Genomic DNA, 15,887 nt, shown 5'->3' with positions numbered 1-15,887 from the left:
AGCTGTTTCATCTGGCCAGTGGGGATCCCCATGGGGCTGGAAATTTGGCAGTGGGATGAGTGGCAGCAGAGTTAGTTGCTGCAGCTCCTGGAGCCATCATAATGTAATGATGCCACTATTGGTTCCACTGTCAAGTTTCCAGCCCTGTGGGAAGCCCTGTGGGCTGGATTTGGAGTGCAGCGTTGCGTCATCTAGCCTTTGAGGCTGCCCATGAGGCCAGAAATTTGGCTGTGGGAGGAGTGGTGGCTGTTGTGGCTCCAGGAGCTGTGGCAATTAAAGCTGTTGTTGCCAAATTTCCAGTCCTATGGGCAGCCCTGCAAACCAGATGTTGTGGCTCCACACTGGATCCAGCCTGCAGACGAGCCCCGTGTGACTCCCTGATGTAAGGTATTAAATATACTGAACAGTATTGGATAGAAGTGGAAAATGACATATTTCCTTGCAAAGTAAATGAGGGTTTGTTGAAGCTACTGCATGAATAGGGCATGTATTAAGAGGCAAGTAGAAGTCTGGAAGCTGTTGTTCAAGTTCTTGATGGGTTGAGAATTAAGGGCCTTTGTGAAAAAAAGGAATACTTGAGAGAGAGGTTGTGCTTGGCCAGAGGTTCTGCTGTTTGGTTGATAGCAGTTTCCCTCTCTCTCTCTTTTTTGTAATTTTCTTGATTTGATGTCTTTGGAGAACAATGCCATTTTTATGATCATGCGATGTCCTATACATCTAACTGCAAGTATCTTGTAAACCGTCCGGTGACTTCTGTTCCTCTTTGTGTTTATTACTTGCTTATAAATTGAACTGGATGGTCCAAATCTTCCATCCTAGTCCATGCTGTCCTTTCTCCTTGAGGAAATTTAACAGGTCATTAACAATTTTTAATTAAGCCAGCTTCAGGGCTCTTTGTGCAAGGATCTGAAATGCATTTTGATAATACCATGAGATCTTTCCAATCAAGAATATATTTTATCTCTGAGGGTTAGCCCTGGATTAAGTTAATCAGGAAAAGATTTAATTTTTTTAAAAATCACGTTAGCGGCTTGTTATTAACAGCTCAACATAGGGAACTCCCTTTCATGGAAATCCGCTCTAATTACTGAACAAGTAACTAACCCTGGCTTAGGTAACCAGCATATCACCATCCTGCTGGTTGCTATTTGAAAGAGAGACATCCTGAATGAGAAAGAGATACTTGACTGGGACAGTTGATAGTATTCCTCGTATTCCATGTGCTACCTTTTTTGTATCTATTCTGTCGAAATGTTTCTTGCTCTAGTATATATTTTCATCACTTTACCACAGGAAAAGGAATAGGGTGAAGTAAAGATATCCCAGGTGGCATGCTAACTTTGAGATTCATGCTTTTACTGTATGTTGGAACCTCAAGAAAATTGGAATATTGTTGGGAATTTTTATTTTAGTGAATATGTCAAAGCTGAATAGTCCTTAAATATAAAATTTAAAGAACAGTTAGTTGCTGGATATTGGTTTAATATCCTATATTAATTGGTTGAGGGTGGTCTGGTCAGCCCTTCCAACTTCCATTTTATTTTAAGAAATGTTTTATTTCTTTGAAATATACCAAGCTTTTGGAAAATGAGAGAGCAGCCTGTGCCTGCTTGTGTAGACGGAGGCTTGTATGTGTGGCAAAGTAGCTGTAGAGTTTTTATATTCTGTTTGCAGTAACAGTAAACAGAGCATCTAAAATAACCACTTGCACATTGCAACAAACACATCATCATTTGCTTAAAAAGAGTTATAATTACAGTTGACGAAGCATGGACACCATAAAAAATGCATTAGTTTGGCTTGACACATTAATTACCTGTTTTTGCAGATGTTTTTATATATTGTTGTATGAACAGTTTACAAAATAATTACAGGAAAGTCATATGGAAAATAAACTAAGTGGGTGGTTTCTCGCCTTAATATTTTCATTCATGTGGATCTGCGTGAGGCACAGCTGCTCTATAGCAAAGGCAGGGGGAGAGAGAGAGAGATTGCAACGAGGAATCTCGAAGGGTTTTTATTTAAAGGTCTCTGTCATCAGCATTACCACACTCTTATATCTTGCTTTAGCAGTGTAGTTTTTAAACATTTAAAATGACATTGGTGATTTAATCTCCATGATCGGGGGGAAAAAGCTTTGATCCTGATCAGACGAAACACAAATCTTCTAGTATGTAGGAAAGAACCTAAATGAAAAATCAATATTAGTTTTAAGCAGGATAAGCTTGTATGCGCAGTTGTGAAGATTCATCAAAGGCTTTGACACAGCTAAATATTTCCTGTTTTTATGGTTTAAAAAGTATTCTTTCCAAGGTGTAAATAATTGTAGAAAAAGATATATATGGGTTGAAGACATTGTAAGCTGTCCAAATGATCATAGCTGGGAATATACTGGAAACATTAGAAAACAAAACATCCCCCCACCCCCCACTTTTATTAAAAAAACATTTTGTCCACTTTATTTTTTTTAAATGTGTATTTTGGATGACTTGAATATCCCTTTATTCCTCTAACATACAGATATAACCTCCTTGCATTTCTTTGGCGTTTATGAATATGTATTGCTGTTTAAAAATCTGAAATATAAGGTTTTTTACTAGTATCCTCTTAAATTATGTAAGAAATGAGAGACTGGGGTAAATGCAGAAGACTGAATTTGGCTTATTGGATAATTTATCATCACTTGCCATCCTCTAAGTGATTTGCTCAGGGTTTTTAAATAGCCTTTTTTTTAAAGTAAAATATCTTTAGTATTTGGTGGCTGACTTTTTTTCCCCATTGCAGTATACATGTCTGTAAGGCCAAAAATGTTAGTATTTAAAAGAGAAATTGTGATGGGATGTAGCTAGTATTTTTTTATAATTGCTCTTGGCCAAACTAATACAATGGAAACAAACCTTTACTTCCACAAACTAAGTTATTCTTCTAAGTATACCTTGTATTAAAGTGCTTAGACCTGGAACTGGCAAGGAAGGAATAAGTTCTGGTCTGTCAGTCCTTAGTGAGATGTGAAACTTTTTTAATAGAAATGTTTGCAAATAAAGTTCTTTCTATTTTGGTTAAAGATCTTAATGAGTGAACATCTCTCCTCTCCTCTCGTAACTCTTTTAAGATTTAGTGTCTGATAGCCCCCCGCTCTCTTGTGAGCGCTATCTAAGTGAAGTTAATCTCTTATGAAAATGGAGAAAACAGAGACCTGAAAAGGGACATCCTGTCTCATGTCTAATTACTCAAAAATTACTGAAGCATAGGAAAAATAGCTGAAGAGTGATAACTTTCCACATTAAAAAAATTTAACTGACAGTTAGCAATAATTTGACCTTTTTAATGATAGCTCTAAACTCAGTGCATTGCTGAATTGCTAGATGCCATACCAGTTAGTTTCAAGAAAATGTTGGCTGAGGAGAAAATAATAGGAAGGACAGCTCATTTGTCTTCCATTAAGTGACCAGGTCTTGATGGAAATTCTAGGGACTCCAATGAAGCAAGCTCTAAAATTTGTACAAAGCCAAGTTTCCTGCCTTAGAAAGACTAAATGTATGGCAGAAGTGACAGGGTTGGAACTAAATTCGAAGAAATTAGAAAGTATTCTGTTTTGCAGTTTTTTTACAGACTATCTGTAATTACAATTTACATTAGATTTTTCGGAAGCCCAAGCTTCCAATAGTGCACACTTTATTTTTCTTTTGTGTGGGACAGACTATGTTGACAGTGTGCTCTGGAAATTTTTTTACAAGGCTCCTCTGAAGGAGATGCTGATATGAAAGATGTTGAAGCTGCAGGTAATGGCTAGGTATGGTGTTTTCTTTTACAGGTCCACTCTTTATCTTCTGGTGCTTGCGAAAGGACTTGAATTTTCATCATCTTATCGTTGACTCCTTTTCGGGGGCTCCGTCTTGTCATTGATTGCCTGATTAATTTTTTTCCTCTCCATCTAATAGCTTATAAATGCTTACTGTATTTTTGACATAGCAGTTGTACTAGGCTTGTTGTCCTGCTGTATTGCTTGGAGTAGAGGTGAGTAGCTTGCAGTCCTTAGCCTAATGGAGGGTGCCTTCATCCAGGAGCAAGGAGACTATGATTTAGAATCTCGTTACTGAGCATCCCATTATCAGGAGACGCGCGCGCTTCCTGCTCTCCCCCCCAAGTCATTTCTATTATAGCTTGTGATAGAACCTCTAATAGCATAGACTTAACTCTCCTCTTTCTAGCCACTGTTGCCTCTCAAGATGTCTGTGAGCCATTACGTGGAAGAGAGGGAATACTTCAGAAGGCCAAAGTGACTTGAGCTAGAAAATAGAAACTTAACGTGTGAAATGGGCCTTATTGAACTCGCTGTTCCAGGAGTTCTGGTGGAAAAATTGCTTTGCGTTAGGGGTATGGTTCATTGGAAAAGATTCACAACAGTTCATTTTACAGTTTTCTTATGGCTAAGGTATACACCTAGTGAAGGCTGTTCTTTTTGTGGTTAGTTTGGTGGCACAGTAGAAAGGTGCCTTTGAGCCCAAGTCTCAGTCACTGTGTATCTCCATAAGGAGTATAGTGAATGAGCCAGAGGATTGCTTTTGGTATGGGCAATTATTCACTATTTGTGAGGCAAGTCTCCTTGGACTTCCTAAAGAGGCACAGAAGATGTAGAATTATAATTATTATTATTCTATAACTGTTAGGGAATAAGAATGAATATATATACATACAATTAGTATTTGGTCCACCTACTTAATTTTTAGCTTTTTCCTTTTTTACCATTTTTCTTTTCTGGTTTTCCAGCCTGTAAACAGTCTTAGAAGACAGCCAAAAGACCCCCCAAACCAACCCTCCCTCCCCCAAAACAACCCCAAAACAACCCTTTATTTTACTAGCATTTATTAGGCGTGAAGATTTGATTACTTGTCAGAGCTCAGGCTTATGAACAGTGCTGGATTGCCAGCACTGTGGCCTGTGGTCCTCTGTTTAGTCACAAGACCGACACACAGCATAAACAGTAGCTGTGCAAGCCTTTTATTGCCTCAATTATATGATTCAACCCTGATCTGAGAAGTCTATCTCCTGGGCTGAAAGGGCAATTCATTATGAAATCTTGGCCCTTGGTCTGACTTCTGAGACTGTCATTTGTGGTGATGGCTATATTTTTATTTAGCACAGTGTTCTGAACTCTATACTGTAGGAACCAGACTGACAATCATTTTGTCTTCATGTAGGCTTAGCAAATGACTCTTGGTCACAACCAAATAGGTCTGAATTCAGATTAGTGATGTAGGGCCTGCTAATTATCTACTGCTTGTCACCCTAGCATGCGAATGTCTGAACAGAAAAGCAAAATCTCATATCAAGTCTTTGAGTTATCCTGGCCTTATTTTAGGATGTGTGTGTAGGCAATAACATACATGAGATACATGCACACATTGACCACGTTTGGAAAGATAAATCTTACGACCAAGTGCTTTCAACCAGGTAAAGTATTTCGAAATACTTGTTTTTTCACGTACTACTTCTATTTTGAAGTACTTACTTCTAAGTTGAAAAGGAAGGTTGTAAACAACAGCAAAAAGCTGCAAATGAGAACTCTCCCTTTCACTTGTTGTATGGTGGCTAATCGAAGCATCTTTGACCAGTCTTTCTTTGACATGTAAATTAGGTTGATAGAAATAAGCAAGGTTTTGCCACCACCTTTTTTAATTAGCAATCATTTATACCAAATCTTTGTCACTTTGATTTTCATGGGTACAAAGTCCATTTCAGTTCGCTTCATTTCTTGCTTTGGTTTCCATAGGAATTAATACCAGATTGGGAAACTAAGGTAAGAGATTTTAAGTATTTGAGTATGTAACAAGGCTTAAATGGAATCTTTGCCTAAATCTCAGAACATAAAACCTAAAAGGAAGCATATTGTTGGCTTGCCTGAATCCAAAGTACCCAAGATGCAGGCAACCCTTTATCCCAAATATTTGTACACCTTTATTGAAGAGTGACAGCCTTCTATTTTTCAATCTAGGTGAATCAAGCCCAACACGTCGAGAAGCAGTGAAGAGGAAGACCGCAGAATATCTAATGCGTGCTGAAAAAATTTCCACCCTCTACCAAAAATCTTCAACTGAAGATGGATCCCTTTCTGTGGTAGGCTTTGATTTAATTTATGTGAAACTATCTCTGCAAGACTGAATTTCTTAAAATAGGGTATAATTCTCATCAACTTCAAATAGTTTGGCCTCACTTGTGATGTTATAGTTTTAAAAGAAGAGTGGCTGTTCTTTGCAGCCTCTTGGTGATTCATTTTATGTTTTGTAATTTGCACAGTGTACTTGGCTTGTAAAAAGTGAGAGTGGGATTTTCATAGTCTTTCATCATTTGCTATACTTAGTGGCTGTAAATGATATTTTAACAATATTAAAATATTTAGAAAACTACAAAATATTGAGTTAAAAAATCCTGTCCCCATCAGCAGATTATTACCTGATGATCCTGTGAGTACAGGGGCTATTGGCTTCATCAGCTCACTATAAACTAATGTGTCTGAAATGAGTCGGACTGTTTCCTTCCACATGTCTCATGATTATGCTTGGGTATTCAATGTTCTAACTTTATTACATTCCTTTCTGAGGGGTTGTGTACGTACTTTCACTTCTTTAACCATATTATACTTGAGCAAAAAAAAAAAAAATCATGTTTCAAGACACCTTAAAGGAATTTTTGTGTTGCCTTTCCAGTCAGTTCCTTTGGTACTTACCTGGTTAGATGTTTGCTGCCAGCAGACTAAACTGAGAGATTGTCAATGACTGACGGCTCTCATGTTCGAAACATAAAAGTTCTAAACATCTTGTCTGTCTATATTTGTATCAAGTAAGGATAAAAAAAGGCGGAAGACTTTCATCTTATTTTTGCACAGTCCTAAGAGTGGTTTAAGGAGACATTGCTATTTAAAAAAGCAAAGCCATATAAATAAGGTAAAATTATGCTACTTAGTTTAAAGTAAATTAAAAAAAAATCAAATAATTAGTTTGATGGCAAACTCTTTCTACGGTACAAGTCCACACTTAAAACATTTTTGTTTATCTTATTCATCTTATTTCTTTTAAATATTTTTCATTTTAAGTGAAAAAAACACAACTTGTAAGTACCAAAATTGTTGTGTAAAAGTGGTAGAAATGGATCTGGGGGTCAGTACAGTTGAGGTCCTGGAACATATCCCTATTTGTTACATTATAAAGTGGGTTCCCTTTATGCAAATTCAAGTTATGCACTGTTTTCCAGGAATGCATGTACAGCATAAAGTGATGAAACCTGTACTCATTTTATTCCAAACCACACTTTTACATATCAGAAAATGTGTGTGGGGGTGGGGGGTGGAAAGGGAGTAATTTCTCTGAAACAGAATAGCTTAATTATTATTGTCCTTGTTCTGCAGTCACCAAGGGAATGTGCTCATGGTACTGAACCGCATATCCTTAGGTATCATTTTGTGTGCCAGCAGCAGTTTTACCTGGTGTATCAGCGTCTCAGGGCACTAAGGTGCCTGCTCCTTTAAGGGCAGAAATTGCCTAGGGAGAGGGCCTTAGCAGTCAGGCAGGAACCTCACAGGAGCAGGTTACTGTGGCAGCAGGCTAATGAGAGGTGGTCAGCTGACGAGAAGAGGCAGGGCCCTGGGCACATATAAACCCCAGGGCTGGGACTAGAGTGTCTGTTCTCTGTCAGCAGCCAAGGGGGAAGGAGCTTTTATAGAGGAAGGTAACTGGAGCTCCAGAAGCTCACAAGGGACCCTGGCCTACAAGGCACTTAGTGCGGGGGGGAAGTTTGACTCTTTTAAAGGGACAGAGTACATCCTGAACTGCTTGTGTTATATTATAGTCTAGGGGCTCTTATTTTGGTTGCTGTTTATAAATTGGTGGATCAGGCTGAGGCTATCTGGGAAGGAGGAGGCCTCAATGGGGGCCCACTACAGCGTGGAGATCCCAGCACCAGTGTAGGTGCAGTGACAAAGGGGGCAGAGAGCCCAGCACCAGTGTGGGTCCTGATAGAGACAAGGCTGTAGAGAGCCTGGTGATGAGCTAGAGCAAGGCCCCAGACAGGCAACATTTAAATACCATCTGCAAAGCCTGGGGCATGGTAAAGGGGTGGCTTTGGAGCCATGCATCTAGCCCGTAAGGCTGAGGGTATTCCATGAGGCAACCATTTTGAGTAAGACCCAAAAGGGGTCCAGAAACCCACAGGGTTCATTGGGGTCCATCAGGACCATGTCTAAACACAAACTCAATGGCAGCCTCCCTATTTATTGTAATTACCAACAAAACATAGCAGGCAAAGAAAGGGTGCCCATTGGGCAAGATTGGCATGGTCATGGAGCCCTAGGGTCATCATGGCCATCCCTGGGGACCCCATCCTGTGACAATCAGTGATAAGGGAAAGAAAGGCATTTAGGAATGTCTGAAAGCTAAAAAGGAGGTGTACACCTGATAGAAGGGAGGGGCCATAACCAAAGACTATTATACCTCCATTGCTCAAGACAGTAGAGGGGCTGTTAGGAAGGCTAAAGTGGAGATAGAACTAGGATTAGTAACCAGGATCAAAGATAACAAGAAGTCCCTTTTTAAATACATAGGGAGTAAAAAGGTGCTCGCTCCTACCCTTGGGGTCTTCAAAAGGAAGCTAGATAATCACCTAGCCAGGGTCATTTGACCCCAGCATTCTTTCCTGCCCATGGCAGGGGGTCGGATCTGCTTAGGTCCCTTCCAACCCTACCAACTATGAAAATATGAAACATCTTGTGAACATCTGCAAGTTAGAATCATATAACCCAAAGGGAGGTAATCCCAACACAGATCAAAGGGAGCAGGAGGGCGCAAAAGCCCCCGTGGCTCACCAGAAGCATCCGAGAATGTCTCCTAGTTAAAAGGGAGGCATACACCCAATTGAAGGGAGGGGTCATCAACAGGGAGGATTATACTGCGGTTACTCGGGGATGCAGGGGGGCAGTCAGGAAGGCCAAGGCAGAGATGGAACTGGGACTAGCTTCCCAGATCAAGGACAACAAGAAGTCCTTTTTCAAATACATGGGGGGCAAAAAGAAGGTACTGGGTAATGTGGGGCCCCTGCAAGACACACTAGGAAATTTGGTCGTCACACCAGATGACAAAGCTAACCTAATTAATGACTTCTTTGCCTCCATTTTCCTGAGCAGGGACTGGATCAGCCCCCCAGACTCCCCTCAGGCCCCAGGTGAGGTGCACCTAGGCCAAGTGTCAGGGAACTTCTGGTGGGACTGGATGTATTTAAATCAGCTGGTCCGGATGATCTCCACCCCAGAGCGCTGAGGGAATTAGCTGAGGTCATTGTGGGAACCCTGGCATGGCTTTACGAGCACTCGTGGTGCTCTGGTGTGGTGGAAGAGGGCCAATGTGGTTCCCATCTTCAAAAAAGGGAGGAAGGAGTACCCGGGAAACTATAGGCCAGTTAGTCTTACCTCAATCCTGGGTAAGGTTTTTGAGAGAATTATTCTGGCACATGTCCACGAGGGGCCAGCAGGGGATGTTATCCTTAGGGGCAACCAACACGGGTTCATTAGAGGCAGGTCCTGTCAGACCAACCTGGTGGCCTTCTATGACCAGGTCACCAAATCCTTAGACGCAGGGGTAGCAGTGGACATAGTCTTTCTGGACTTTAGGAAGGCCTTCGACACTGTCTCTCACCCCGTTCTCATTAAAAAACTGGGGGACTGTGGTGTCAACACCTACACAGTCAAATGGGTCACCAGCTGGCTGGAGGACCGCACCCAGAGAGTGGTGGTGGACAGGTCATTTTCGACCAGGAGGAACATTTTACTATTGTAGTCTATTACCTACATATGCATAGGGATGCACCATTTTGAGCCAGGAGGTACCATGGGGAAACAGTTTGAAATTCTGGCTTGTTGCTTTTCATTCTGTCAAATGCATTTGGAAGTGGGGAAAAATCTTTATTGAATGCAAATCCAGTATTTTTGGAAATTGAACAGAAAAATGATATGAACAACCTATTTTTTGTAGCAAAAACTATGGTTGTGTAAATGGACTTTAAAGTCAGTGCATTGTCTGTATTCTATTGTATTGATTATTGTACAGAGAGGGACAAATTCCTCATTTGCAGATCAAAAGATAAGTGGGTTACCATTAAAGAAAATAGGGAGTTAATAGCTCAACATATATTTACTCCTTGATGAAACTCAAAATTAACGAGCCAGGAAAAGCCTAGAAGAGCAAATTTAGCTCTTAGTTTAATCTCCTTACTTTGTAGCACAGGCTTTGTGTCCATCTAGTGGTACTATTGTTACAGTATCTCTGGATTTATTTTAATTAGTTTTTTTCTGTCTCTTTTCTACTCTTATGCTACATAAATGTTGCTTTTTTTGAGATCCCTGGGATTACTTGGATGGACTGTTACACTAGTGCAGACACTTTCAGGTGTCTGCAGAGGATGAATTGACTTCTGACCTTATAAGCAGAAATGGGAGTGAGGTGGCAGTTTAGGCACTCACAGAAATGGTGTTGTGAAAAAAGGCATAGTTCTGGGCACAAAGAGAATGGGGGCATTGGTTACACACTTGTAGCTGAAAATAAATAGGGATTGAGGTATAGTGGCTAAGCTGCTTCTCTGATGGTATTGCAAGCACAAATCTGGTAAGAATAGTGGCAGATATCACCAAGTGTCGGTATGCTTTGCGTTTCACATGTTGTGGAAATGAAGCTTGCTTGGATGAGGGGTGTTACTCTGGATAGGGTCTGCTGGCTGGGCTCTGAGTCGCATTCATCCTTTTCATTCTAGATCTCTGATCAGCTTGAACTTGTCTACATAGTGTGTTGTTTTCTTGAAGCATAGGTTATATGCACTGAAATGATCTGCACTTCTTTGGGCATATAAAGTGGTGGGATTCTGTGCCTGTTTTAAAGTGTAGTAAGTTAGCATGGAGAAATGTCTCTGGTGCACATTTCTATTGCATTCTAGCTTGGTTTTCCATCAGTTAAAACACCCATTGCTGCTGCTTGTCATGCTATGAATAGTTTGCTCACACATGTACTTTCTACAGCTCTGGGTCAGGTTGGCAGACTGACACCTATTGAAATGCTGCCATGCAGCTGCATTGGGGCACTTCTGTCCACACACTTTTAGAGTGGGTATCCACTCCCTATAGTTGGTATTATTGTAGAGTAGTTCTGTACCATGCACCCAACTTGAACTATGAAAAGATATTGGATCTCCTTCCTTTCTGGAAAGACTACCCATTGAAACAGCAATGCATGCAAAACTTGTTAAAGAGATGGCCTGACTGAGGAGAGCCCCATCACAGCAAGGAGCAAAAATCAGCTTGTTAGATAAAGCAGTGACAAAAACCTGGATCTTTGGCAGTACTTTGCCCACCTATCCATATTATGATGAGCTGAACAGGATGCCACCATCAAGCGGTGTTTTATTGCAGACAGTATAGGGACTGTGATGACTTTGACTATCACTCTGAGGAAGTGATTTTGCCTGTAGGACAGGATCTCTTTGTAGTGGGAGAGCCCAAGTCAGACCAAGAGGATGCTGGTGTAGATTCTAGCCTGATGGAAATTTACCTCCCTGGGACTTCTTGTGATATAATCCAATTAATTTTAAAATAAACAAGGAGCCTTCAGCACTATGATATTCATGTAATGTATTCTTTTCCCCCTGGGTGCCTGATAATGCTGCCTCATTGGATAAATGGAAACTGGTAGCATTTCTGAGCTGTGCCCTCCCCCTTTGCATGCTCAAAATGGCAACCACACTTCACTTGTGAATTCTGAAGTCCTTTGTCCTTGGAGAGACTGTCTTCTTGTAAACCCCCTTGCCCCTCTCCCTTGCTTGGCTCTGACTTGGCTGACTGCCACAGCAACTTCTTTTATCCCCTGTGTCCTTAGAATGGTGATTGGGAGAGGGGAGCATAGTTAAATATGTCATACTGTGAGGATTTAAAAAAAATCCTTTCAACCACTCTGATTTCCCTGCTTCTGTGTCATGGTCCAGTTTCCTTTGGCCCACTGCAGCAGTCCACATCTTCCTAAGGCCCCTACTATGTTACATTTATTATGCAATCACGCAGTAAATTCAGACTGGCCACACGTGCAAAGTAAGACCAGCCTGAAGTACAAAGTAATTGCACAACTAACTGGTTAATTGCACAATAAATTTAAACCAGCCACATGTGTGAAGTAATTAAGCACACCATAAAAATGACTATCCAGCTTTAAAAAAGAGCCAACCAGCTACAAAGTTAGGGTTTGAAGATGTGTAACAACTCTATAGCTGGTTTCCATCCTGCTTTAATTTTGAATATGTGGTGGGGCCCTGACATACTGATGGTGGCAAACTCATGGCCACTCTGTCCCCAGACTCTAAGGTTGTGTCCAGAAACTGCACATGCCTCTTGTAGCATCTCAAAGCAGTCCTGGGAACAACCTGCCCCCCCCTTCCCCACGGTGCATATTTGCAGCACTGACTCTAAATTTGATACCTGGAAATCCAGGTATCAAAAATAAAACCAAGGAAAAAAAGCAGGGCAGGTGGGTCCTCCAGAGACACTCTGGTATCCGGCCACTCTGTGGTGCTTCTGTTTCCCCAGCAAGCACCCTTTGCGTGTAAGGCAAACAGAAGCAGGGCAAGGCTGTGGTGGGACCCGGCCCAGGTGCTGTCCCAGGTAAGCAGGGGTGGGGTGGGAGGGCTGTGTGGTTTCTGGGGGGGAAGGGGGTTGTGGGTGTGGGGAGTGGTGGGGGTGGCGTGTGTGGGGAGAATGTGGGGTTTGTGGAGGGGCTGCCACATGCCTGCCCCCCCCACCTCCTGTGGCATTAGCTGAACCGTGCCAGCAGCAGCACTGCCAGACCCATGGTCTATGCGGGGAGAATGGGCCAGTAGGAACTGAAGCAACCTGGCCTGGCATGGCCCGCTAGCATGCCTGTGGATGGGCCTAGAGCACACAGCTCCTGTCCAAAGGTGCATGGTAACTGAGTGGGTTGGGTCATGTCGGGCCGGGCTGGGCCAGGCCCGTTCTCCGTGAAGGTCAGGTGGCAATGTGCCATGGCCCAATACAGGCACAGCCACATGGCTGTGCATCGCCACCTGACCCTCATGGAGCTAGCTTGTGCCTTTGGACAGGAGCCACATGTCCGGAGCCTGTCCAAAGGTGTGCCAATGGGTAGGGTCAGGTCCAGATGCACCCCTTCTCCCTCCATAGACCACAGGTCTGGCAGCACTGCCAATGGCATGGCTTGGCTGGCACTGCAGGGGGTGGGGGATGGGCATGTGGCAACCATCCCCGCAAACCCCATATCCACCCCATACCCACTCACATGCCCCTCACCACCCTCTTCCTGCAAACCCCCCCCACTCCTTCTGCAAACCCTACAGCACCCCAATACCCACCCACATCTCCCCATATCCCTCCACGTCCACCCACACCTCTTCCCATCCTGCTCCTGCAAACCTCACATCCCCCCATCACACACCCAGTGTGCTCAGCTGCCAGACAGGATGAGACCTGCTGGCAGGAGCTGTGGCTGCAAGGGTAGCTGTCCCCATATCCTGGTTAGTAAAGGAGTCAGGGGGAACTCTAATTTTTCTGTTAAGAAAGTCAAAAACAAACATCAAAGCATATAGATATTTAGAATTTATTTTATAATGATAGAGACACTGGTAGGCTTCCAGATTGTTTTAAAATTGTAAATATATCACTAAAACATTATCCAACTGAGATAAATATATATAAACAAAAAACCATATGCGTGTATGTGTGTGTGGTCTTTTGTTTTAATTGTGCAAGAACATGGATTTTGGAGTATTTTACAGAGTGAATTTGGGATTTATTTAATCAAAGAATTTGCAGTTTTTAAATAGGGAACACCAGGATTTCTCCTAGTGAGGCAAGTGGCAGGACCCAGACAGAGGAGCCTGCTCAGGGCTGGCAGCCAGGGCCCATCTGGAGGGCATACAAGGTGGCTGACCTCCTGGCTATTTGGGGCCAGGAGGACATGCTTTGACAGTTAAAAGTAGACCACCATGCTGAGAACATCTTCTGGTCAATAGCTGCTCAGATGGCAGGGTGGGGACACACATGGCAGCAGTGCCACACAAAGGCCAGCTGTGCAGCCATGTCCCACTGGCAGCTGGCCCAGAGGTGCAGACACCTCTGCTGTGGCCGTGCAGTCCTTGTCTGGGTCTGGCAGGTGTGCAGCCTTGGGGGCCACATGCTGTCGCAGATGGCAGTAGATCACATCCAGGCAGCAGCCCCTACTGCCAGACTGCTGAAGTGGGCAGAGGGCGCAGGGAACTTGCAGTTAGGGCTGATTCAGCAGTCCAGCTGGCACAAAGGGCTAGTGTCCCCAGATACCAATTGGCCAGACCCCAGAAGCTTCTATTTGTTGACCATGGCCCTAAGGCCCACCTGGCTAACTAATAGGCCCTACTGTGTGGGGCTAATGGGTGAAAGATACAACAGAATTCTTGGGACAATAAAAGTGAAAAACAGAACAGGCGTGACGTGAGGGTCAAAGGGTCAAAATGCGAGAATAAGTGTTCCTGAGGGGGACACTGAGCAGAGCCCCCTTGGCCACGCCCACTGGTCCTCAAAGGCATCCAAAGAGCCTTTTATTTTTGGACACTGCCCAGTGGTGCTCCACTCAGAAGCATGTGTGGACCAGTGAGAGGAAAGTGGCCCTGCAGTCTCTGGATACCTTCCCAGCCAAAGCCTCTTTCCTAGTCATGTACAAGGGCCAGGAGGAGGTTGCCCAGGAGGTCCCGGGAGTTGGTGGGGCCACGGATGGGGTGTCCAAAAATAAAGAGGTAGGGAGTAAAGTTAATCCAGACCCTCAGGAGAAAGTTCCGGAAGTGGAGATGGAGGGGATGCAGCCTGGTACACTCAAGTGTCATGTGTGCCAGGGTCTCCCTCTGCCTGCAGAAGGGGCAGGAGACCCAGGTATCGGTAAAGCTTGCCATGTACATGCCCGTGGCGATGGCTCCATGGACAAGCCAGTAGCTGAGGTCCCCAGTGGCTCGTGGGATGAGAGTGGAGTACAGGCTCAGCCACTGGGGCATCCCAAATACGCCGTAGCTGAGCATCCCAGAAGCTCCTGTTTATTTGTATCTTCCAAGTTAACATGGGCCTTAAGGCCCACCCAGCTAACTAATAGCCCCTACTGTGTGGGACTGTAACAGGGGGCATGCTCGGGGCCTGATCTCATGCCGGCCCACCCACCTGTTTCAGGGCCAGTTGCCCACCTCCTCACCTGCCATGCCTTGATGATATATAATTATGATCTTAAATAGGTGGGAGGCCGCCCATTTCTTGCCCTGATGCCAGGCTCGCTACATGCAGCTCCGTTCTTCCCCTACATGCCTGCACAAGTCTCGCAGATGGCATCCACAAATGTTAACCTCACTGGCCCCACACTGGGCCCCAGAATCCTCCAGTCCAGACCTCAACTGGATCCCTCCCCTTAGGTGGACTACTCCACCCTCATTTGGAGCTGCCTAGCTCCCCCCTGAACTGTTTGTCTGCTGGTGTGGCCCCCCCCAAGGACCTTTGGTCACACAGGCCCTGGCCACACCTCCAAGGCCAGTTGGAAATCCCAGGCCTTCAGCTCTGGGCGTCCCTCGCAGTGGGCCCCTGGACCTTTTGACCATTCTGGTCCTGGCCCCAGCATTGACCAATCAAGGGTTTTCTAAGTCAGGCGTCTGAGTCTATAGCTCACTCTCTAACCTGGGTCCACCTTCTTGGCCCTACCATGGGGTAACCCACCTGGTTGTGGGAGCTGGGGTTAAGCTGCCCCAACCCGCCTTTCACCAAGGTGGTAACTGGCCTGGTATTTCCTGGGGACTCCCACACCACTGAGAGCCCCACTAGGCCA

The 15,887-nt window shown here is 43.9% G+C and overlaps 1 protein-coding gene across 3 annotated transcripts in view; it reads left to right on the top strand.

The window, feature by feature from the left end:
- The window catches only part of RPS6KC1 (ribosomal protein S6 kinase C1), a 137,358-nt gene that overhangs the window by 50,890 nt on the left and 70,581 nt on the right, over positions 1–15,887 (top strand). For all 3 annotated transcript variants that reach the window (XM_090049065.1, XM_090049074.1, XM_090049083.1), the window contains one exon: positions 5,996–6,117. In XM_090049065.1, coding sequence (XP_089905191.1) covers positions 5,996–6,117 — 122 coding nt within the window. The remainder of the gene's footprint in view (positions 1–5,995; positions 6,118–15,887) is intronic.

The sequence above is a fragment of the Crocodylus siamensis genome, chromosome 1 (assembly GCF_052110815.1).
Source record: "Crocodylus siamensis isolate JL-2025a chromosome 1, ASM5211081v1, whole genome shotgun sequence".
NCBI classification, from domain to species: Eukaryota; Metazoa; Chordata; order Crocodylia; family Crocodylidae; genus Crocodylus; species Crocodylus siamensis.
Note: the sequence above shows the minus strand (reverse complement) of the source record. Positions and strands in the feature narration are given on the sequence as shown.